The sequence below is a fragment of the Vigna umbellata genome, chromosome 5 (assembly GCF_029865625.1).
Source record: "Vigna umbellata cultivar VRB3 chromosome 5, Vumbellata_1.0, whole genome shotgun sequence".
NCBI classification, from domain to species: Eukaryota; Viridiplantae; Streptophyta; class Magnoliopsida; order Fabales; family Fabaceae; genus Vigna; species Vigna umbellata.
Genome location: NC_142169.1, coordinates 44,088,276 through 44,111,684, shown reverse-complemented (window position 1 = coordinate 44,111,684; position 23,409 = coordinate 44,088,276). Strand labels below are relative to the sequence as shown.

The 23,409-nt window shown below is 36.1% G+C and overlaps 1 protein-coding gene, 1 long non-coding RNA gene and 1 pseudogene across 11 annotated transcripts; 2 read left to right on the top strand and 1 right to left on the bottom strand.

The window, feature by feature from the left end:
• Positions 1–7,494: 7,494 nt before the first annotated feature.
• LOC148198439 (uncharacterized) lies at positions 7,495–13,826 on the bottom strand. Its single transcript, XR_015786934.1, has 2 exons — positions 13,687–13,826; positions 7,495–9,900 (listed from the first exon to the last, which is right to left on the bottom strand). It is a non-coding gene; the product is annotated as an uncharacterized LOC148198439 (long non-coding RNA).
• Positions 9,897–14,599, top strand: LOC148198438 (peptidyl-tRNA hydrolase, mitochondrial-like). 10 transcript variants are annotated; one of them, XM_088116517.1, is made up of 7 exons: positions 9,897–12,014; positions 12,169–12,253; positions 12,349–12,416; positions 13,214–13,302; positions 13,547–13,710; positions 13,784–14,132; positions 14,302–14,599. In XM_088116517.1, exons 2-5 carry the CDS (start codon positions 12,181–12,183, stop codon positions 13,569–13,571), a joined length of 255 nt encoding a protein of 84 aa, XP_087972643.1. In that variant the 5' UTR covers positions 9,897–12,014; positions 12,169–12,180; the 3' UTR covers positions 13,572–13,710; positions 13,784–14,132; positions 14,302–14,599. The 10 variants fall into 10 exon arrangements, 7 of the variants coding, with proteins under 7 accessions (XP_087972643.1, XP_087972641.1, XP_087972640.1 ...); XM_088116515.1 differs by lacking the exon at positions 13,547–13,710 and having other exon boundaries at positions 13,893–14,132; XM_088116514.1 differs by lacking the exon at positions 13,547–13,710 and having other exon boundaries at positions 13,890–14,132.
• A 7,656-nt stretch (positions 14,600–22,255) lies between these two features.
• Positions 22,256–22,651, top strand: LOC148198437 (serine/threonine-protein kinase SAPK7 pseudogene; annotated as a pseudogene).
• The last annotated feature ends 758 nt before the right edge of the window (positions 22,652–23,409 follow it).

The following is a 23,409-nucleotide window of genomic DNA, read 5'->3' as shown; positions in this document are numbered from 1 at the left end:
CCCGGCACAAACCTGGCTAAAGATCGTGGCGCCCTCCCATAAACCACTTCAAACGGTGTGCTTTTGGCCGCCCCCTAGTAGCTGGTGTTGTACCAATATTCTGTCCAAGGAAGGATCGGGTTCCAGCTTTTTGGCTGTTTAGAACAAAAGCACCTCAAATATCCTTCTAAAACACGGTTCAACACTTCTGTCTGTCCATCGGTTTCCGGATAGTAAGATGACCTCATCTGAAGATGGGTCCCCTACAACTTGAACAGCTCCCTCCAAAATGAACTGAGAAATAATGGAGTTAGGCACTCTGTGTAATTTCACTACTTCCCTCACAAAAGCTTCGGCTACGGTTCTCGCTGTATAAGGATGTTTAAGAGGGATGAAGTGTGCATACTTGCTTAAACAATCCACGACTACCAAGATGGCGTCACACCCTTTTGACTTCGGCAACCTCACTATGAAATCCATGTTGATGTCTTCCCAAATAGCTTGGGGAATTGGCAACAGTTGTAAAAGCCCTTGTGGTGAAGCGACTAAGTATTTGTGTTGCTGGAACACTAAGCACTGGGCGACAAACTCTATTACCGCCTTCTTCATCCCGATCTAGTACAGGGACTACGCTATCCTCCGGTAAGTGCGGTATACTCTTGAATGGCCCCTTGTTGGAGTTGTATGATACTCCGTCAGCAGTTTCGGGACCCAGTCTGACTTGGCCGAGATGACGAATCTTCCTTCGTAATGTAGTCGCCCATTCTCCATCGTGAATGAGGAGTACTTATCTGGATCCGGGTGATGTCTGCCATAATCTTCTTTAAATCTTCATCTTCTTCTTCCTCCTTTACCACTTCCTGAAAATCCTTCCAGTACGGCCTCATCATTCCCTTCAGTTCCTTCTCCATCCCTAGATTGTGTTTCTTGGTTCCTTCCTTTCGTGACAATGCGTCAGCTACTTTATTAGTGGTTCCCGTTCGGAACACAGTCTCGAAATCATAGCCAAGGAGTTTGGAAATCCAATGTTGTTGAGCTTGAGTGGTTATCCTCTGATCCAACAAAAATCTCAAGCACTTTTGGTCAGTGTGCACGACAAACCTTTGACCCAACAAATGTGGCCGCTAGTGCTGGATCGCCATTACCACCGCCATGAGCTCCTACTCGTAAATCGACTTCCCTAAAGTTCCCTCCGATAACGCTTTGCTAAAGTATGCTATGGGTCTCTGTTTCTGCGTCAGCACCGCTCCGATTCCCACCCCTGAGGCGTCGCACTCTACATGGAAAGGCTGCGTAAAGTCAGGTAATGCTAGAACCGGTGCTGACGTCACCGCTTCCTTTAATCTTCCCATCGCCTCCCTGGCCGCCTTTGTCCACACGAAATTTCACTTCTTCAGCGTCTTAGTTAGCGGTCTTGTTATCTTGTCGTAATCTCTTACAAACCTTCGATAGTACCCCATTAGGCCCAAAAAACTCTCAAAGCTTTCAACATCTTTGGTTCTTCCCAGGCAACGACCGCCTCCACCTTTTCTTCATCCATCTCGACCCCTCTCCTTGTTATAACATGCTCCAAATACCTGATCGAGGTTTCCCCAAATTCACTCTTCTTCCTGTTGGCCACCCACTGTTGTTTTTGTAAGCGGTCCAACACCATGTTCACTTGCTGCAGATGCTCCGCCCACGTTGTGATGTACACGAGAATGTCGTTGAAGAAGACGAGAACGAACTTCCACAAATACGGTCGGAATAGCTCGTTCATGGCGCTCTGGAAAGTCGCGGGGGCGTTGGTGAGGCCGAACGGCATTACCGGGAACTCATAATGCCCCAAGTGGGTCCTGAACGCCATCTTCTGGATATTCGCTTCCCCCATCCGGACCTGGTGGTACCCGATTTTGAGGTCCACCTCTAAGCTCGTCCAACAGCTCTACGATCACCGGTATGGGGAACTTGTTGGGGACGGTGGCTCTATTGAGCGCTCGATAGTCTATGCAAAATCGCCAGCTTTCGTTTTTCTTCTTTACGAGAATCACCGGGCTCGAATAGGGACTTATACTTGGTTGAATAATCCATGCATGCAACATTTCTGCCACCTGGCGTTCGATCTCCTCTTTCATGACATGTGGATAGCAGTATGGGCGCACATTGATATCTCTCTTCCCTGTCAGGAGGCAGTTCGCGGGGTTCCCTAAATACCCCCTCATACTACTTCAAAACTCTCCCCATTTCCTCCTTCTGCTCCTCCGTTAACCCCTATTCCCCTTTATCCTCTCGTCCCGGTCTTCTACTTTCCAAACTCCAAACCAGAGCCCATGTCTCTGCTTCACTCATTTTCAACAAATTTTCTGGTTCAACCACCCTTCTCTCCAACGTCGGATCCCCTTTTATAACAATCTTCTTCCCTGCTTACCTGAATGACATGGTGGACTTCCCTCAATCTAGTGTGATCTCCCCTAATTTGGCCAACCACTCAACTCCGAGGATCATGTTTACTCCTCCCAACTCGAACAAATAGAACTTCTCCTCAATCTCGACTCCCCCCATGTGGACCACCACCCTTGGACAACACCCTCGGGTCTTCTAGTAAAGACCCCCAAACCCTTCGAAAACGGGTAAACCTACTCTCCTCTCCCTACTGGGTTGCACTTCACGACGTTCATCCCCTCTCTCCCCTTCCTCTTCCTTTCGTCGATCCCAATGTTGGTCGTTCTGGTTGTGGCCTCGACCACCCAACATCCTTATGATTTCTTGAAAATCTTGGCATATTGCAGCATAATCTTGACGTGTTGCAGCATAATCTTGACATATTGCTGCATAATCTGGTTGTAACTCCCCTGTCTACACCTTCATTCTATGAACCGCAATTTCCTTCACCCTCACATGATTCTGGCGGCGTCAGGTCAGACCATTTTGTTAAGATTCTCTAGTGTAAGAACCTAACAGTCACCCTCACCACTGATATGCACTCACACAAGACAGAAAGAATCAAACAATCGGTATGTTATTCACAGTAACAATCACTAAGTACCAAGTGTAACTCGAGGGCCTAACCCCTCTGACCAAGTTCGAAACCGGTATGTATAAAGTATACAATTGACTAACTCCACTCTTCGCCTCCAATTGGGTTGGTTCTCTGAACGCTCCCCTTTTCTTTCTCCTTCAGCGTCATCGAGCCGGCCACCCTAATTATCATTGACTGAACCATGGCTCCCGTCAGAGCTCTTCCCGTTTTGCTTGGTTCGCACACCCATCAACCGTAACAATTCTTGGATGTCTTTACGCATCGCGATTGAGTCTTGTAGGTTTGCCGCTGACTCCGCCTTCAACCTGTTTACTGCCATCTCCAGATGTTCCATTCGTCCTTCAACTACGTTCATTTTTCCTTCAATTTGGTTCTCCAGAGCATGTAACTTCCCTTCCATCGTGTTCTCCCTCCAATTTGGATCTGGCAGGTCGGACCACTTTGTTAGGAATCCCAATTCTCCATTCTTCACCAAATGATTATGATTTAGAGTCAATCATCACAATTCTCCACTTTTACTCCAAATCATGGAAGAGCTTACTCATCACCTTCCCTTATCCTAAAGTGAACAATTAATCCACTCAATACAATGCTTGAATCTCAATGTCGGCAAGGAAACACATATTTGGAATTTTTCTCCAAGGCTATCTTCTCGATTCTAACCTCCCCAGACTCAATAGCTTTCCCACGAAGTACAATCTAACAGCTACGTATTTGGTCCTCTTTTGGTGATGAGGATTGTTCTTAGCCTCAAAGAATTTTGGATTTAACTAAGGTGTGGACGTAACTCATGCTACCAAAACGAAATTAGATAAACAAATACAAAATTTAAGGGGTGATGATCATTGATGAACCCTAAAATTTCCAGAATTTGAAAAAGAGAAATGTTGACCTCTAGAACTGCAATTAGATGGAAAATTGGCATAAAAGTAGGTTCCATAAGCAACGAAGTTGATAAGCCTTGAGAATCGTCACAAAAATTAGGAAATTCTTGATAAAATCAAATGGTTGAAGGAGGAACCCTAACCGAGGAGTTTTCTCACCTTAAATGATAGCTAAAAGTTCTATATATTCCATTTATTTCCAAATTATTTATACAGTTTAGTTTTCTTGCACTTGGAAGTATATAAAGGAAAATTATGGTTCTAGCATTAGAAGCATAACTAATGTGTCTAAGTGGTTAAAATTGGGCTTGAGGTCAAGGTTTCAAATCCTAGTGAATGCATTTCAATAAATTTTATACCCCTTTTACAAGGAAAACAACATAACCAAAGCGGGACCAAGATCTTTCTTCCCAAACTCTAAGCTTAATTTTCTTTGAGCTCATTTATTTCATTTTTATACAGTCTTTCTTTTCTTCCCAAGATGTATAGCAAGTATGATAACTGCTCGTCTAGAATTTCATCTATCTGCCTTGAACTTTGTTTCAAGCTATACCAAGATTTCTTCAAGAGATAGTGTCCTCCAAGATTTCGTGCAAAAAAGTTGTCAAAACATCTAATTATTCCAACATCAGATTATACTGGTTAACAATAAACATCAAAATCATTATTGAACATTGTTTTACCATAGGGGAGAAGATCTCATTAACAATTTTGCGGATTGTTAACCCTCGGCAAGTGTAACCGAATTGTATCAAGTAATAATAAATGGTAAGACCAAGTATCGTTTCCCAAAGGACTCACAGCCTAAACAGTTATGTGATTTGTTGATTAAATTAGACCTGTGAACGAATTCTTATAGATTTAAATGCAAATACTAAAAAGTAAATATGAATGGATGTATTGATCAATTGAGCAAAAGAAGCAAAGCGTGATTGAAATATATGGAATGATGATGTTGTTGGGGGTTTTCAATTCATCCTATCTACTCTCATGTATTCAAGAATTCATCTTCTTCATTAATGTTAATGCCACTTTCTAATTTACCTTAAACCCAATTTCTTGGTGAAGAAAGCCTACTCCTAATCACTAGTTTACAATGTCTTGTCTCCCTAGCAATTATTCATGCATTACATTCGCACAGAAGCTTAAAGGCAACCAATCATCTTATCCCTATGTCTAGGCAATATTACTATTGGGAGAATTTCTTCATGTCTAGATTTATCTATGTGTCTGTTTAACTGAAATTGGTCGCACAAAATCAGAACAAACTAAGTTTCCCCACTAATGAAGTATAGGGACAACCTAGGATCAATCCAAGGACTCAGCAGAATTAAGTTTCAGAATGTAAAGTTAATTCTTGTTACTTATTTACTAATTACTAACTAACAGGTGGGGAAAAGGAATTACAACAAAAAAAAGAAAAAAAATATAAACTAAAATCTGTTCAAAAAAAGAAAAAAAATGAAGTACAAGAAAAGAAATAGAAATCTAAACTATTAAGAAATAAACCTAAAATGTAAAGAAAAGATGGTGTGAGACAAGAACAAACAATGCTATTTTGAACGAATATAAAACCTGAGGAATCTAAAAGTTAAATGACATGAGCCTAAATGAAATGATACAATGAAAAAAATGAACTTAATCTGGACAGTGAAAGAATAGTATAATGAAGTGAAAAGTCAAAGTGGAATGAGTAAAGAACCTAATATGTGAGAATTTAAAATCCAAAATCCGATTATCAGAATTCTCAAACAAAAAGAAATTATCAATTCAAATCTCTAAGCAAAGACAAAACAATATAAATGGATGAAGAATTACTAAGTCAGAATCTAGAACACCTGGAACTATTACTCAAACACTAAATCATTGATTAGATTCATGAATTGGAATCCAAAATGCAAGGATTAGCACAACATAGTATTTATTTGCAACTCAGGAAGACATCTTGTAAAGGTATACCCTCTTTGGAGTAATTAAGTCCCAAATCAGAACTTAGTGTGTGCAAATGCATACTCTATGTAACAAACCTCAACAATTTCAACTCTAATTCAATCTTCTAACTAATATCAGCAAACACATATAAACTTCAAGATTTCTATCTAAACATCAACATCACAATTCACTATAGTAAATCCAAACAAACTCAAAAATTTGCAAGAAAACAATAGAGAACTAACACTTAACCATCACAAACATTAAATCCAGACCAAATATTTTGATTCATTCAGTGTTTTGAATTGCACCCTGACTCAAGGAGACACCTTGGAAAAGAAAAGCTCATTGTGGAGTCAATACAGTTTCTCTTATTAGAGAAAATAAAGTGCAGTTTCACAATTCAAAACCTAAATAAAACCAAAATTTTTTTATTCTGAAAAGACAACAATAATAGAATTGAATTCACAGTATTTTTTTTCTTCCTTAGACTCATCTCCAAACTTGAGAAGACATCTCGGTAAGTCATGCTCATTGTGAAGCCATGTAATTCCTTAAGGAATTTCAACTTTGTGGAGTTATATAGTCTAAATCATATTTTTCTTTATAAAACACAAGAAGAAAGACTCTCACATCATCAATCAAGAACACAGAAATAGTGGAAAAATCAAGCTAACAGAATTATCAAACGCTCAACACATGTAAACATAGAAATTTTATTCACAAGAAAACAAGGATTACACGAGAATATGCCGAAGAAAAGGCGAGCGAGAATGCAAGAAACTCGAAGTCGAAAGTGTGATAAAACCCTAAGCTCTCACGTTCGCTCTATCTATTCCTAAGACTAAAAACGTAAACTCCAAATATATGTCTCTGTGAAAGTGTATAAAGTGTGTATCCCCTATTTACATGGTAAAAGCCCTTTATATAGGGTCGAAGAAAGAAAAAAAATGGAAAAGGAACCTTCGCAGCTTGGACGATTCGCGCTTCACTTCTCAACGGACGATCAACCCTTCTTTTTTTCCAGCCGTTTGATCCTCTTCATGGTCAGCATCTTCCATCTCCGGGCAGGTTCGCACAAGTCAGCTTCTTTTCATCATCACTGCTCAGAGTCGCGAGCTTCTTCTTTCTTTCTCGTCTCACTTCGCAATCTCTCTCTCACACACTTCTTTTCTCTATCAAGCCCTAACTTTTAGGTGCTTTCTGTTCTTCTCCAATTGCTCGAGAATTAGCTTTCATCCCAATTGAGTTGCACGAGCCCAAAGAGTCTAGGGGCACTACTGCAAAAAGAAAGAAGTTTAGGAAGGTTTAAACAGTAAAAAGAAAAAGTAAAAGCCTATAACAACAAAAAGAATTTTATTTTTCTGTTATCTAAGTATTTTTCTAAAATGCAAAATAACCTATGTATTTAAAAACCTATTTTATTTAGCTAAAAAGAGAAATTTAACTCTATTTCTATCAAAATCCTATTTTTACCTTTTTACACTAAACTAGTCTATTTCTAAAGAATTAAAAACTAAAGAAACCTAATAAAATATTTTTAACCTAGAAAAATATGTAAATCTAGAGTGTTATCAATGTTCATACAAATAAAATTAATGGTCATGCAATTGAATGAGTTAAACAAAGCATGCATAGGGTATAGAAGAAAAACCCTAACGATTAATGAAAGAAAGCATATGGATTAAAGAACCAATTCAATACATGAGAGTTTCAAAGGATTACATTGATTCCCCAACAATAATGAAGGTTTAGTTCACCAAAATCATGGTGAAACTAGATGAAAAATAATGAAAGAATGGAAGATAGAACCCTAGAATTTGAAGAGTGGAGCTTGAGCATCCAAAATCCTCCTCCAAGGGGTGAAGAAAGTGTGATTTTGCTTCGTTCTGCCCAAAAGATATTAACCCTAAGTCGACTAAAACCTTATATAGACTCTTAAAGATTACAAAAAAGTGGCCCAAGGCCCATTAAAATACCGCTCAGCGGTAAGTGCGGTTCTTCTATTTGACGCTCAGCTGCAGTTTTGCCCCTCAGTGGTGACTATGGGACTTCAGAGTGCCGCTCAGCGGTAATTTCTGCTAAGCGGTACTTGCGGCTCTTCTTTCATGTACTTTTTCTTCCTTTTCTGACTCCAACTTATGGCTACTTCACTTCTTCCATTCAATTCATCTTAAAACCTGCAAAAATAAGAGAAACCAAGCATAAAACCCATCCAACTCTCTTATTTCCAAAACATAAGCAAAAGCATGATTACAAGCTAGTTTCTAAGTCATAAAGGTTGTCTTTAAGGTCAAAATTAAGTATAAAAATAATGGTTTTTCAACACGGTTAAAACCCTCGAAAAGGGGCAATTATACCCGTTTTCGCCACCAACCATGACTTTTGTCGAGCTCTTTGTCTCTTCCTCCGATCTTGTCTTCTCGCCTCGCCCTCTGATTGGCATTTACAGACGCTTGACTACCGTCCGACATCCCCTCTTGGTCACGCACCTTTCCTCCCAAAATCCGCATGACTTCTTGCAAGTCTTGCCATATTGTCATCGTATCTTGGCGTAGTGCTACATTTTCAGCCTTCATTCCGTCGACCGCTATCTCCATGGCTTTTAGCTGGTTCTCCACTACACTAAGTCTTCCATCGAGTCTGCCCCCCATTGCTCTCTTCTCCCCTCAAGTGGATCTGGCAGCTTCTCGATCCAGCAATTCTCCTGTTGATACGGCAGCACTCTACTTCTCGATCTGGCTGGTCGGACCAATTTGTTAAGTTTTCAATTGAGAAACCTAACTTTCTCACAATATCCAAACACACAACAGCACAGAAACAAGAAATAACAAATTATTTGTATATATTGTATGTATTTATTGTAACGTATAACGAAATACAATAACGGGAGCCTAATCCCCCTCAACAAGGTCCAAGACCTGTTTACACAAAAGTATATGGTTATCTCCCTTCTAACAAAGAATAAAACTCTATTTATATAAGGTCTCCCATCCCGCCTTTCCTAACCACTCTCTCATTTTCCCGCCTTCTATCCTCTTACCTTAGATCCTATCATTATACATATACATTTCTTAGCTTGTGCTTTCAATTTATCTTTCCTGACATGTAAAAGTGCAAGGCACCAAGCACATGCCGTAATTTTTTGGACTTCCACACCATAGCTCTAGGTGTCTTGCAATTTAGAGTAAGAGATGGACTACTATTTATTATCAGGTAGACGACAGTGTTTGCAGGTTTGCCTAGAAGGACTTAGGCAATCCAACTCCCAACACCATACACCTCACCCTTTCCAAAATTGATACGTTCATCCTCCTAGCCAGCTCATTTTTTGCGTATTTGCAATTTTCTTATGCCTTATTACCTTCTACCCTGCAAAATTCAATAAACTCCCCTTAAACAAACTTCAATCCATTATTTGTCTTTAGCACTCTAAGTTTGGTCACTTGTTGATTACTTATCATGGCATGTCACTCCCTAAACCTCTAAAATGTTTTAGTCTTACTTTCCAAGAAATAGATACACACCCTCCTTAAGTAAATGTCAATGATAGTGAGGAATAAGACCCTCAACAATGAGTTTGAGCTCACATAGGACACCATAGGTTTGCATGAGCATACTCAAATAATCTATTGGACATATACTTAGCAACCTCAAACTTCAACCTATGAGACTTTCCCAGTGTGTAGTGATCACAAAAATCCAACTCCTTCAACCTATCACCTTATAGTAAATTTTTCTTCCCTGAATACACCAAACCTCTTACACTAATGTGCCACAACTTCACTTTATCTTGCATCATCTAGCTAGCAACAGACACATGTGCAATCACTGTTGAAACATATAATATGTAAATATTGTTCTTTTTCATCCCCTTTGGCAATTGTTGACACTCCCTTCAAAATCTTTATCATACCTCGTCCAATCTTGGTTACCCATAAGGTAAAACATATTGATTGACGAAAAATTTCTCTTGAGCTTTGGAACATACCTCACTTCTTACAACATCTCCAAGTTGTCAAACATCTTCAATTTAATTGACCCCATGCCATGCACCTTACAAACTTCATTGTTCTTGCTACGTATCTGGGTAAGAAACGTAATGAACCACGATCACAGTAGGCAGAAAACAATAATGAAAGAATGAATTTCTCTTATTAATGGTAATAGAATTTTGTAAACAAAGGATAGTTGGGAGCATAACCTCCCTTACAAAACAAGGATAGATGGGAGCATAACCTCCCTCACAAGACTGCAGCTGCCTGTCAACAAACTCAATAATCAAAAGCATACCTCTAACAATAGACTCTAGCTATATTTATACTAATTATTTTCCTAGAATATAGCTTTATTTACTATAATTATCTTATACTGAATATTTTCCTAAGATATAGCCTTATTTACTACAATTATTACTAAACATTTCCCGCCTGTCCTAACTGCTACAACAGTTTGGATAGTAACTCTTCAACCGGTCGGCTCAGGTTCTTTGCTACTTCCTACCGCTCGGCTCGAGCTCTCCCTGCCTCCTACCATTCGGCTTGCTTCCCCTTGCCTCCTATCGTTTGGCTCCCGTGTCTTCCTACGTTCGGCTCCCCTGCCTACTATCCTATCACCCTATATCATATCAGTTCCCCAAAAGAACCACTCTCATTTCAGTTCCAAGGCCTCAAGACTCATTCACAAGAAACATGTGATAAGTGCATCATGAGTCCATGACCGAACTTCTCTGGGCATCAGATGGAGACAACACAAGCACCTTCATAAACTCGTAGCTATCATTCACTACCACAATATTTAGTAGGTTTTTTCTCATAATGAGATCTTGTATCCTTCTCATTTATCTCATTCTTTAGACAATTTGATTGGAAGTATTGAATATTTGCCCAGTTATTAGACAAATACTTTGATGGTTTTTTCTCCTTCCACTCCTTTTTCTTACCCGTTGAATTCAAAACACCCAGACTCAACCACCATCATTTGCTTTAGCCTCTTGAAGCTTTTAGAGTTGTTAGTCCTAATTGAATATGAACCTCCTCCAATGTAATGGTTTGTTCCTTCTCGGAAATGCTCACATGTCTTCGACAAGGCTTTAAGAAGTAGTAAAGCCCTTTCTTCCTTCTTCAACTTCACTTCTATGTTCTCTAGGTCGTCCAAAATCTTGTTGGAATTCTCTAGTTGCTCCACCACCGATCTTGACTTAGTCATCCTGAACAAATATAGTTGTTTCTTTAAACAGGGTCTGTGTGCCAAAAACTTGGTCATATAGAATAAAAGTTTCATCCACATTGATGCAACAATCCTCTCCTTAACGACTTCCCTCAATTCCTTATAACCAAGACACAAAATTATGGTGCTCTTGGCTTTATTGATCATATCAGCCTTTTTCTTCAAAGACATAGAGACATAGACACTGACATGTTCACCTCACGCCTAAGAACATCAATACAACATTTTTTATGAAGATAGCCTCCATCTTAATTCTCCGAACACTAGTGGAAAAATAACATATTATGACTGACTTATTATAACTGGTGAAAATAATTTATCATAATAGGTTGACCGGTGGCAAACTTATAATAAAAGTTAAACATATTATAACTTAGTTTTATAAATCAGTTATAATATGAAACGCGATGAGAAACTTGTAAATAAGTTTAAAACATATTATTACATAATTATGAAAACTAATCATAATATAAAACACGGTGAGAAATTTGTAAATAAATTCAAAACTTATTATTACGTATTTATCGACACCTGATATAAGGTTAAATATTTTTTAATGTATTACAACTGATTTTTAGAAACCAGTCGGTAATATCCCAATCTGATTTTCACTTTTTCCCTCTCAGTGCGCCATCTCACGTTCGCCCTAATTTCTCTTCCCTCTCTTCCTCACTTTCGTTCCCCGTAATACACCACTACCATTGAACCATTCTTCCTCTCTTCTTCACTCTCCATCATCCGTCGTTCACTCAACCATTCACTCTCCATCATCCGTCGTTCACTCAACCATTCACTCTCCATCATCCGTCGTTCACTCAACCATTCACTCTCCATCAGTCGTTCATTCGCTGCCTTACGTGAGCATTTCTCTCGTCTCCATCATCGAAGGCTCTCGTTGCCTCTCCATCATCGAAGGCTCACGCTGACTCTCCATCATCGAAGGCTCTCGCTGTTGAACCACAGTTCAAGCAGTAAGCACTCTCCTTTACCTCTCAGCCTCTCACCTGCATCTTTCACCCTCAACTGCTAGGGTTTTTTCGTATCTTCATCTTCTCACCTTTTTACCGATTGTTTTGCCTTTTCCTACTTTTTTCATTGAAATCGGTTTCCTCTATGTTTGTCTAGGTAGGCTTTGAGATGATTGATGCATTTGCTGAGTCACATGGGATTCCTATGAACACTGCCCATTCCAAAGCCATTTTCGGAAAAGGTTTGCTCGTTCCCTTGCTTAGATATTTCTATTTTCTGTTTTTCTCTCTATGTTTATTGTATTCATGAATTTTTGCGCAAGTTGGTTTGTTGCAGGTTTTGTTTGTGAAGTTCCTGTCTTCCTTGCAAAGCCTCAGACTTACATGAATCTGAGTGGTGAATCAGTAAGGAAACAGGATGTGCTGATTTTTTTTCTCTCTCATAACCATGTGGATATTTAACTTTAGATTGTGCAAGTTGTGCTGTCTATATAGCTTGTCACTTGCCACTAACAAAAATTTATTGACCACGAGTTCCTTTAATCGCTTAAGCTTATAGTCTACTTTGAAGGGTAGCTTTTCTAATATGCACATTGAAATTTACTCTTATTGGTTGGCATTTTTGTGAAGTTATATGTACTATCAATAGTTGTAAACAGTTAAAAGATTGAAAGTATTTAAGTTTAATATTACGACAACAGGGATAGGAAAATCTCGAAATTGACAATGACTGCTAAAGGAATACTAGTATTTTCGGCAGTTTTGTTCCCTTAGTTTCTTCTCATTTGAATATTGGGTGTTTAGAAGAGCTTATACTGAGCTAATTTTAAAGTGACTTATGAATTTCTTATGAGTCCCTTTAGCTTATTTCAATTAGTTTCAAGGTGAATATAAACATAATCTCTTCTTATTTTAGTACGCTTATTATATAGGCTCTTATGTTATATTAATCTTGAATAAGAACTTATTCTGCTTATTCAAATGCACCTATAATATTTCTAGACTGTTAGAGCCTAGCATATTGAAAACTAGAAAGTTGTAGCAAGTTGGCAGTCATGCCGGCATTCTTGGAATCAAAGTTCCTCTTATTAAATTCAATAGTTTGACTAATTTAGGTCTATCATATTGTTTAATCTTATTAAATATCGTTTGCTATGATGAATACACTTGTGAGCTTCTACTAACCTAGCTTACTTTTGTAGGTTTTAAAATCTGAGTTAGAAAAGGCTTCACCTGCTTTGGGCCGTGGTGCTACATACTTGAAGGAATCACGCATTAAGGTCTTGCCAAGGTTGGTATTATCCTTTTCAAATGATATATTTTGGATATTGTTTTCTTTGATGCCATGTGATTTCAGTTGGATTACACTTTGAGATATACATGTACAAGCTATCTTTGATAGTATAACTTGCATAAAGGGTCTAGATAAGATTACTTGTTAGGCTTGGTTTCTGCATTGACTGTGCCAAGACATCGTTCTTCAGTCTATTGAAAAGGAGTCAGCCTAATTTTGGTTGTACATTCTAATTCCCAAGGGCGTTTATGAGACTACTTGATTGAGGGTGGGATTTTTCCTAATTGCAACTATGAAACTCCAATAACAGTTCAAACAGAACGCAACTCAAACAAGTAAACTTTTGGCCAAAGGATAAATAATATGAATATATCAGCTTACACTGGTGGAAGATCAACATCTGAGGTAGATTCACTAAGCATGTGCTCCATCTCTTGTATATTCTGTTTCAGTTGGCGAGACAATTTATCTTTTGCAGGGAGTTTTGCAATGTTGGGAGTATTGCTTACCAGCCACTCTATACACTTTTTAAGTCGTCAATAACTTTGATGAAAAGATGAAGCTAACAACGTTATATATAATAGCAGACATATCTTCCAAGCGAAACACCGGCTCCACTGGTGAAGTATAGAGAAGAAGAGTTAGTTAATTTGGGAGGAGATGGAATGGGATAACGTAGAGAGTGGGAGAGGGTCTATGACTATGATGTCTACAATGATTTAGGTGATCCAGATAAGGATGAAAATCATGCGCATCCTATTCTTGGAGGGTCTGACACCTGCCTTATCCTCGTAGGGGGAGGACTGGTAGAAGACCAACAAGGAAAGGTTGGCTTTTATTTCTACACTTGACCGTGCTAGAATAATCCTTATCGTGAATATTTGAGCTAGCCATGTCGGATGAATGTTGTTTATTGTTTAGAAATTAGAAGTACTTATTTTAAGTTTGAATATTTATATTTTGCCGCTGATAAATTCTGGTGTTTTGATGAAACAGATCCAAAAAGAGTAGGAGCTCTGATATTTATCTTCCAAGAGATGAAGCTTTTGGACACTTGAAGTTAGTGGCCCCATATTCCCTATTCTTTTCTCCTTTTCTTACAAATTATTAGAAAGTTTATATAACTTTGTCATTTTGTTTTTACTTTTTATTTATTTATTTTGTGTATCTTGTATTAGTGCTATGCTGCACTGTAGTTATTAAACGTTCAAGAATACATAAAACATTTTGTTTTATCTCTCTACTGAAAGAGTGAGATAGTACAGTTAAGGAGGTTTATTGGTTATTCTATAGATATAGATATTGTTCTCTCATTTAAGAAATGAAATATTATAGGTGTCAGCACTTATTGGAAGTCTATGATCTTATTCCAAATATTTTTTTGATGGCTTTGTGAACTGTGATAAGTTAAAAATAATTATTGGTTATTCTATAGATTATTTCAAATAGGATATAAGTTTGCTTTGCTTTTTTTCTAATTATTGATTAATTGTAATTTTTGTGTGTCCAACTTCTTAATCCTATCATATCCAATTGAATTACTATATACTTATGAGTTCTCCTTTAGATGATAATAGAACAACTTTGCCCCTGTAGCTGTTCAAAATTTAGTGAGAATTTTCAAATAAGAAAATTACCAATGTCACTTACATTTGTAAATTATGTGATTATTAATCTTTTACCTTTTTATAAACTATCAGATCTTACTTTTCTTACTGAAATGAATAATTTATTTGACACTGAATAGTCTATGTTGATTTCAGTTCTATCTTACTATTTTAAAATTTTTTATCAATTTTTTTTTCTAAAAATGTATTTAATTGAAGCTATGTTGAGTATAAATTGATTGGATGAGATGATAATATATTAATATTATTGTGTAATAATTATTTAAAAAAAAGGAAAACACATATTATGACGTAATAAAGAATGTATATGTTGATTATATATTATAACGTACAAAAATATATACGTAATAATAGATCACATATTATAATGTAAAAATAAATCTATGTAATAATATCTTTCGTCTTATTATAACAAATAAATAAATTTCTATTACATTATAAAATGTGCAGATTTACTAAATTTAAAGTCGTTATTCCTAGAAAACTTCTGGATCTTAAACTTGTAGTTATGTCTTCAACTTGTTGACTCTCTTTTTCTTCTCCCCACGGATGTCATCAATTGTTGAGTTCGTAGTAATAACAAGCAAAAAACACAAAAACAACATTGGAAGAAATCACTTTTACTCAGCAGTAGGTTTTACACAGAATTCTCACTAAATAAAATGTGTCATCTATACACATAAAGTGCTCTGTATATAGAACCTAACAAACGGAATAACAAAAAACTGCTATAACAGTTGGACCTAAACATTTAATATATATATATATATATATATATATATATATATATATATATATATATATATATATATATATATATATATATATATATATATATATATATATATATAGACAATAATACATGTGTCAAAGAGTTTGTCTAGGCTTAACAGTACTATAGTAGACAGTTTCTTGTGTTCACTGAATGATCATAATTTGGAGTCCATCATCACACATTTTTACTTGTAAAACCTGATAATTCATTTGGGTAAATCGGAAGCTAAGTAAATTATTTGATATTTTAAAAAAGTCTTAAAAACATGATGAATATTACACTATATTAGGGCACTTAGAAACCTAAATTCACAAATTTCAATCTTCAAATTCATATTAAAAAAACAAAAAAACACAGCTCACTATGAGACGGATACCACTAGTAGACACTGCAGCTGTTAAATAGACAGATCGTTTAGAAAACACTGTGAGCATTGAATACAAATTGCTACGGGTAACAAAGTACTTAATAATATTGACGATTGTTATAAGTAAGACTGTGGACACTGAAAGCTAATATTCTCATGGGAAAACAATAAGAAATTTAAATCAGCCATATTCCTTTAATTTCTATTATTTCTAACTAAAAATGGAGAAAAATACCTGACCAGAGATCCAGTCCGACTTCTTGGAACAGAGAAGAATGAACACAAATGTAGATTCTTCTCTTCAACCCAAGTGCTTCAGGAATTCCTGCACATAATAACTACACAACAAAAGATGTCAACACTCCGTTCATGTCATTGGGTTAGCTTCTTTCTAAGCTTGACGCGTTTCATGTCTCTTGACTTGTTGACCATGCACAGTCGTGAGTGCCGTTATTATCAGAAGAAGAATGAACATGAAAGGTGGGATGAATCCAAGGGTTGAAGATTGTTCGAATTTGTGATGCGTCACTGTCATCAATACATTAAAATAAAAAGAAGATTTTGAGACAGAGAAAATTATTATTATTCTTTATTTTCATTCTTTGTTTATTTTTAATTTAGTAACTATGAAGAATAATTTATCATAATAATTAAACTATAAGAAAATAAATATTATAAAGAGTAAATATCTTAAAGATTGCACCTATATTAAATAAAATTAAATTAAATTTGACTAACTTTTAGCAAATGTTAATTAAATTTTATAAGGATAATTATATGAAATTCATTTTCTCCATAAAACTACTAACAATACATCATTTTATAAAATGGACCTTTTTGATGTCTAATAAATACACACACTATAGAAAAACCGTTATATATAAACATAACTTAAATATTCAGCATAAATTTTTCTAATAGGCGCAGATCTATTAATAAATTATAAATATATTAAATAATTTAGGGTCTTTTTATTTAATCAAACTACTTTATTTAAAATGCTTTAAAAAATAAAAATAATATTAAAAGTTTACTTTTTAGGTTGATTTTATTATATTAAATTAAATTTAATGTTCACATAGTTGCCCTTCAAATAAAGCAACTTCCTAAAATCCTTGCAAAACAAAACCCAACAGAGAAATTGTTGAGAAGTCGAGGGCAATAGGAAGATTTTGGTTTTACAAAATGTTATGATAAGCTCGATAGTTTTACAAATTATTCAGAAGTCAAAGATTGAAAATAATTTAATTTTTTTCTTATCTAATATGTTTTTTAAAATTTTGGAAGAGTTCTAATTTTTAAAACGAATCATATCTCAAATATAAGATTATTTATTTTAACAATAACAGAAGGAGGATGAATTCTCTTCTCCCTTATCGACTAAAAATTTAGTTTCATTCTTCTTCTCCTAAAAATATTCTGGGTTTATTTTATTCTCTCTTTAAGAGATCCTTGCTAATTTTGAGATCCTCAGAAATTTTGAGAAGTTCCTTTTATATCCTGGGGGACTTGCGCAATACATCGCGGATAAGTCCTTAAGGACAGTGAATCTACACGCCTCAGGAAATATTGTTCGTGATTATGTGAGCTTTTATACAACATATACATCGGTTAATCTAAGACCCGAGGCAGAATAGTGATATTGCACCGGTTAATCTAAGACCCGAGACTTATACCACTGTTATACCTGCTACGTGCCTGCAACTTTACCTGCTGCGCCAGACTTAAGGCATCGGTTCATTAGGAATCGAAATCGTTGATGCTATTCAGCACTTTATACCTCGGGCTGGCCTTTTAACCGGTGCCAAAGCAAAAGCTTTTACTGCCACAACCACTCTACACTTAACCTATTTGCGTCAAAAAGCTTCTCCTTCCTCCTGCTCTCCATTCTTCCTCTACGTCGCTCTTTCTTCTGTGGGTTCCTCCACCACTGCCACGGCTCGCCGCGCCACCCTTGTGCTTCCAGTGCTCGCGCATGCCACTGCTCGTTGTCGTTCTTGGCCGCGCCTTCTCCCTTCGTCGTCGCGCCATTGGTGGCCCGCCGCTGCTGCCTGCGGTACTTCCTCGACTCCACTCTTTTGTCGCCGTTGTAGCCTTCGCCGCTGCTGCCTCCGCCACTACTGCCTCCGTCGCTGTTGCCTCTGCCGCTGCTACCTCCACCATTGCTGCCTCCGCCAGAAATAGAAAAGGGCCAAGCCCAAATGGCCAAATATGTTAGGGTTTCATCCACCGCTCAAGATCACGAAGCCCATATCACCAAGCCGCTCCAGATCGGCGAGCCCTCCATCGTCGTCGCCGCAGCGCTTGTCGTCAAATCCTCACCGCGAGTCACCACTACCCTCTCACCCCTTAATCGAATGTCGTCGCCGCCCTAGACCAGCAATCTTCCTCCAACCGTCGAAGCCCTCTGTCATCATTGCTTTCGTGCATCTTCATCCTTTTCTTTTTTTTTTGCTGTGTGACACGCATTTGGCTTCTCTGGTTTTGGATATGGGTGACGCAGTGTTGCTAATTGAGTATCGACTGGAGGACACTACAAATCTACTTCATTGAGGTTAGTATAACTATCATCATTGTTTACTCTGTCTAAAGATGATGCTTTTGGTTTGGATCACAATCATCACAAGGAGATGATGCTTCTGGTTTGGATCGGTGTTCTATACTCCTTCTTGGTCATTGTTGGCACAATACTTCAGACGCACCATAAAGGCCTTCTTCCAATCATCACTCGTGGCGTGTTTATGGTGGGAGGTGCTGCTTCATCTCTGCTTCTGAGTTTCTTCTCATTAGTTGTTGTTATTATCACTTTGGTTTTGTGGGTTGTAATTTTGACATTGGTTGTTTATATGTATGTTGTTCCTCGAAGAAGCTCATGATGTTTTCTGCTTCTCTAGACAAAAACAAAACTTTGTCAAACTCTGTTGAAACTTGTTTATGTCAATGGTTTAACAGTTAAATAAACGTTTGTTGTTGTAATATTGTGTCTTGTTTGATTCCTGTTATGGTTTTCTTTGTTTGTTTTAGATTCTTTAGCTGAAATTGGGAAATCTTGGGTCTGTCCCAAAATAAAAAAAACATGTTACTGCCTCGGTTATGTAAGAATCGAGACATATTTCTATCTCGTTTTATCTCGGTCCGTAACCGAGGCATAAAGCTTACTCTTTTTACCTCGCCATGTATGTCTCGGTTGTAGAACCGATGCCTATAAGCAAAAATGACTAGTGCCTTTTCTCTTTACTAGTGATTATTTTTCATGAAATCATATATCTTATACACTTAATATTTTACCATTTTAGTTTCTTTGTATTAAAATGAGTTAAGTCAACTTACGCGGTTTGATAAGAAGCATCAGTTTAAATCGATTTAATATATGGTCAACCAAAATTTTCCAAACCAACTCGGTATTAATTAAATGGATTAACTAATTAATAAGGATGGTTACGACGATAGAGGCCGATATTATTCTGTCATCCCATTTTCATCAATATAAAATATTTCTTCCATTATGATCAATTTAATACCAGTTTTATTATTATTTTAATATTAATTAATTTATTTTATAAAAAGATTAAAAAAACATAATAAAAATAATATTACCAAAACATTTAATATTAAAACAATGCATTATTGTTTTTTAAATGTTGAATACTTAGAAAAAGATTACATCTGTATAAATCTTAAATTAGAAAATTAAGTCAATAGTGGCGTGGAGAGTTGTTGTGTGGAGTGTTTGTGTAAAAACTTAGTAAATGATATTTTAGAAGCGATAGTAGTTTAAAAACAGTGAGACTCGATTATTTTAATATTAAAATATTTTAATATAAATAGTTTTGTTAATAGTGAGTTTGATTATTTTAAAACACATTGTCTCTCTAGAAATCACTTTTGAAGATACCTCTGACTTCTCTAGGAGTTCTCATTGTTCGTGTGATTCAAGAACTAAGACGGTAGGATTGATCATGACAACGAGCTCTTCAATTTGGACCATTTCTCATATAGAGTAAGTTGGTTTTCTATTCCTCTTTTGATATGTTTTGTCTTCCTTTGCGTGTAAGTCTTCTATAAGACTCTTTGTTTATTAGTGGTCTTAATGGTGTATATTGATTGTGTTTTTGTGGTTCATAGGAGCAGATAGGACTTTCTTTGCTTTTGAAGTTGTTTTAGGCTTATTATATAGTTTGGTAATCTGTCAGATAAGGTAAACTAATTATTGTATTTTAATATCAATTAGCTAATTACAGTATTTTAATATCAATAAGCTAATTGTTGTATTTTAATATCAATTAGCTAATTATTGTATTTTAATATCAATTAGTTCATTACTATATTTTAACATCAATTAGGTTAATTATTGTACTTTAATATCAATGTCACAATTCTAGTTTTTGCTGCATGTTAAACTTGAATTGAACTTTGTAGTTGGGTTGTAAATTCTGCTTTGATGAACTTATGAGTGTAATTTGGCTTTGATTCAAGGAAATTGGTTGTCTTGAATGAGTGAAATTGTATGTTGAAATCTGTTATGAAATTTGTTGTGAAGTCTTATTGTGAAATTTGATTGAGAAATCTAATGATGTGTGTTGTTTTGGATTTTGTTTGGTTTGGTTTGGTGTTAATCTGATACACTAAGTCTATAGTCATTTGGGAAAAATGGGATCCTATTTGACATTGAAATTTGTTTTTAGACCTAACTAAGTCAAGAATACCAAATTGGTCATTTGAATAAGCCTTAAGTGCATTAAATCAAAATTGGACTATATTAGATAAAAAATTGGATTGCTAAATCTTTTTAGTATGGCATTGAGCACATGTTTCACCATTGAGTGGTTAGACCAGGTGCTGAGCGCTGCCTTTTATGAGAGTTTCTACATTGAGCGTTAGTTTGAGCACTAATGTGTTATTTTGTGGCTTTTTTTATTATTTGTCTATTTGAAGTGGTTGATTTTTGGATTGTATGCATGTTTATTGTAGGTTAACCTACAATAAACATGCATACAATCTTACATATTATAATCAAACAGTAGCTTAAAATGAATAATGCACGAGAAAAAGTTCATCATTTGGTGGTTTGACACTCAAAAACGTATGGAAGTGTTTTAAACACTCAACTGAAGGTTCAAACAACTTTATTTGATTATTTTAATTGTGTTTAAACTCTCAAAGGAGTTATAAACAACTTGCAATTCGAAATCAGCACTCCACTTCCATTTTAACTCAAAAAGTGATGGTTTAAAGACCAAATCTGGATATAAGCTAAAATATCTCCAAATGAACAGTGTTATCAACTTTAGAACACCAATTTAAGCTTGTTCAAGCTTTTCAATAGCATAAAAACAAACAAAATTCAAAAATCACCCTTGTTATAGCCAATTTATGAAGCAAATTACACCATTATACCCCCAAAATCATATTTACAGAGAAGCAAAGGTTGGACAACAATTTAATTGACTGAAGAAAGTGTAACTGTACTAAAATAAGCTAGAATTAGAAGGTTAATTCCATTATAACATCAAAATAAGATAGAGCATGGTGCAACTAATATACCACCATAAGAAAGATAGACCTACATTATACACTTCATTGTTCACAATTATGTTATTCTGTTGACTTGTAACCCTTGCGAATCATAATGTTGATGAGAAATAATCAAGCTGGTGAAATAAACCTTGTTGACTGAAAGCTATACCTATTGGGAAGTTTTACACCCGAACCCCTATTCTTTAATAATCATCTGCCTACCCTCTTGTTTAGTTGATTGGTAAAGATCAAAATTTTCCATTTTCCCTCTTCTTAAGCTAGAACTTGAATTGGGTATTCTTTTCTCTCCTCTGCACTGTTTTCCATACGTCATGCTTAGGTTTGTCATAGATCCGGGACAATGCAAAATTTAGACTTGTACAATTTGAACAGAAATCTTATCATATTTTATGAAGAACTAATTTCTTTTCAAAATTTTGGTGGCATGTACTGACTCCGGAGAATGAATTTGCTGGCTAATGGTTGTAAAAGTTTAACATACACTCAGTCCTTATTAATTAAATTACTTGTGTGGCTTTAAATCTATATAGAGCTCCCTATTTCTGATTCACCTATGTTATCTTCACTTCATTCACCAGTTTTGATATGCTTTTAACAGAAGACAACATTTTAAACACAAACTTTGTGCTTTTGAAAGTACACATGACTGAATTTGATATCAGGAGTCAGTATGTAGTTTACATCAAGCTAACTGCCACACATGATTCTCTCTATTGTCTGCAGAGAATCTCCCTAAAGGAAATTAAGAACCACCCATGGTTTTTGAAGAATCTTCCAAGAGAGCTAACTGAATCAGCTCAAGCTGTCTATTACCAGAGAGGCAACCCAAGTTTTTCTGTTCAAAGTATGGAGGAGATAATGAAAATTGTGGGAGAAGCAAGGGACCCTCCTCCAGTTTCTAAGCCTGTCAAAGGTTTTGGCTGGGACGGTGAAGAAGAGGAAGGGGAAGAAGATGTGGAGGAAGAGGAGGATGAGGAAGATGAATATGACAAGAGGGTGAAGGAAGTTCATGCCAGTGGAGAATTTCAAATCAGTTAAGCATATAATTCTTGTGTTCTTGGTTAAAGTTTCATTTTTTATGCTAGAAGTCACCTATTTTTATGTGTACTATAATTTATATTAACTACTATAAACCAGCGAGGCAGTCTAAGTCACTGCACTGTCCATGTAATGTATTACTATTACCTGTATCACCATGGAAGTCGTGTATGAAAACAGTAGTTGTCTGATAACTTTTAAATTACTCATCCATTTATAATCCAGCTAGTTAACTTTAAAATGAAATAAACATGTGAGCACGGTTAATTGATGCTAAACAGTAGTATTTATTAAATTCACTTATTCAACCCTATTTATGTGCCAAATTAAACAACTACATCAACCTATTTTTGGTTACAAAGAGTCAAATGAATTTTGGACACTGAAATGGACTTAGAATCAGCAAATAAGACTTGAGAAAGATACTACAATCACACTTAAAGACGTTCAATCTTTTTGGTAGTTTTCTCAAGGTGCAATCAAGCTTTTGCTTCAGCTAATCATTGCTTATATGGTATGCACCTAGTACTTACTCAAGTTAATGTTTATAGCACAAATTTAATAGTGAAACTAACTAGTTTAAATGTAAACAGCTGACTATGATTTGATTAGACCAGCAAAAGTTATTCCACAAGATTCAAACATACACATTTATATTGTTCCAACTAAACTTGAATGAGAGATTAGGTAGCCCACATATATTCTATTTTTGTGTCAAAACAAGTTCACTCGAAATTGTAGGAGAAAGAAATAGCAGT

Bases quoted from the DNA above. Each gene is read 5' to 3' on its own strand.
- LOC148198438 (XM_088116511.1), top strand. From the start codon at position 12,181: ATGATTGATGCATTTGCTGAGTCACATGGGATTCCTATGAACACTGCC. The intron at 12,254-12,348 runs GTTTGCTCGTTC...GGTTTGTTGCAG, and splicing joins CAAAGCCATTTTCGGAAAAG to GTTTTGTTTGTGAAGTTCCT. The intron at 13,303-14,301 runs GTTGGTATTATC...TTGATGAAACAG, and splicing joins CGCATTAAGGTCTTGCCAAG to ATCCAAAAAGAGTAGGAGCT.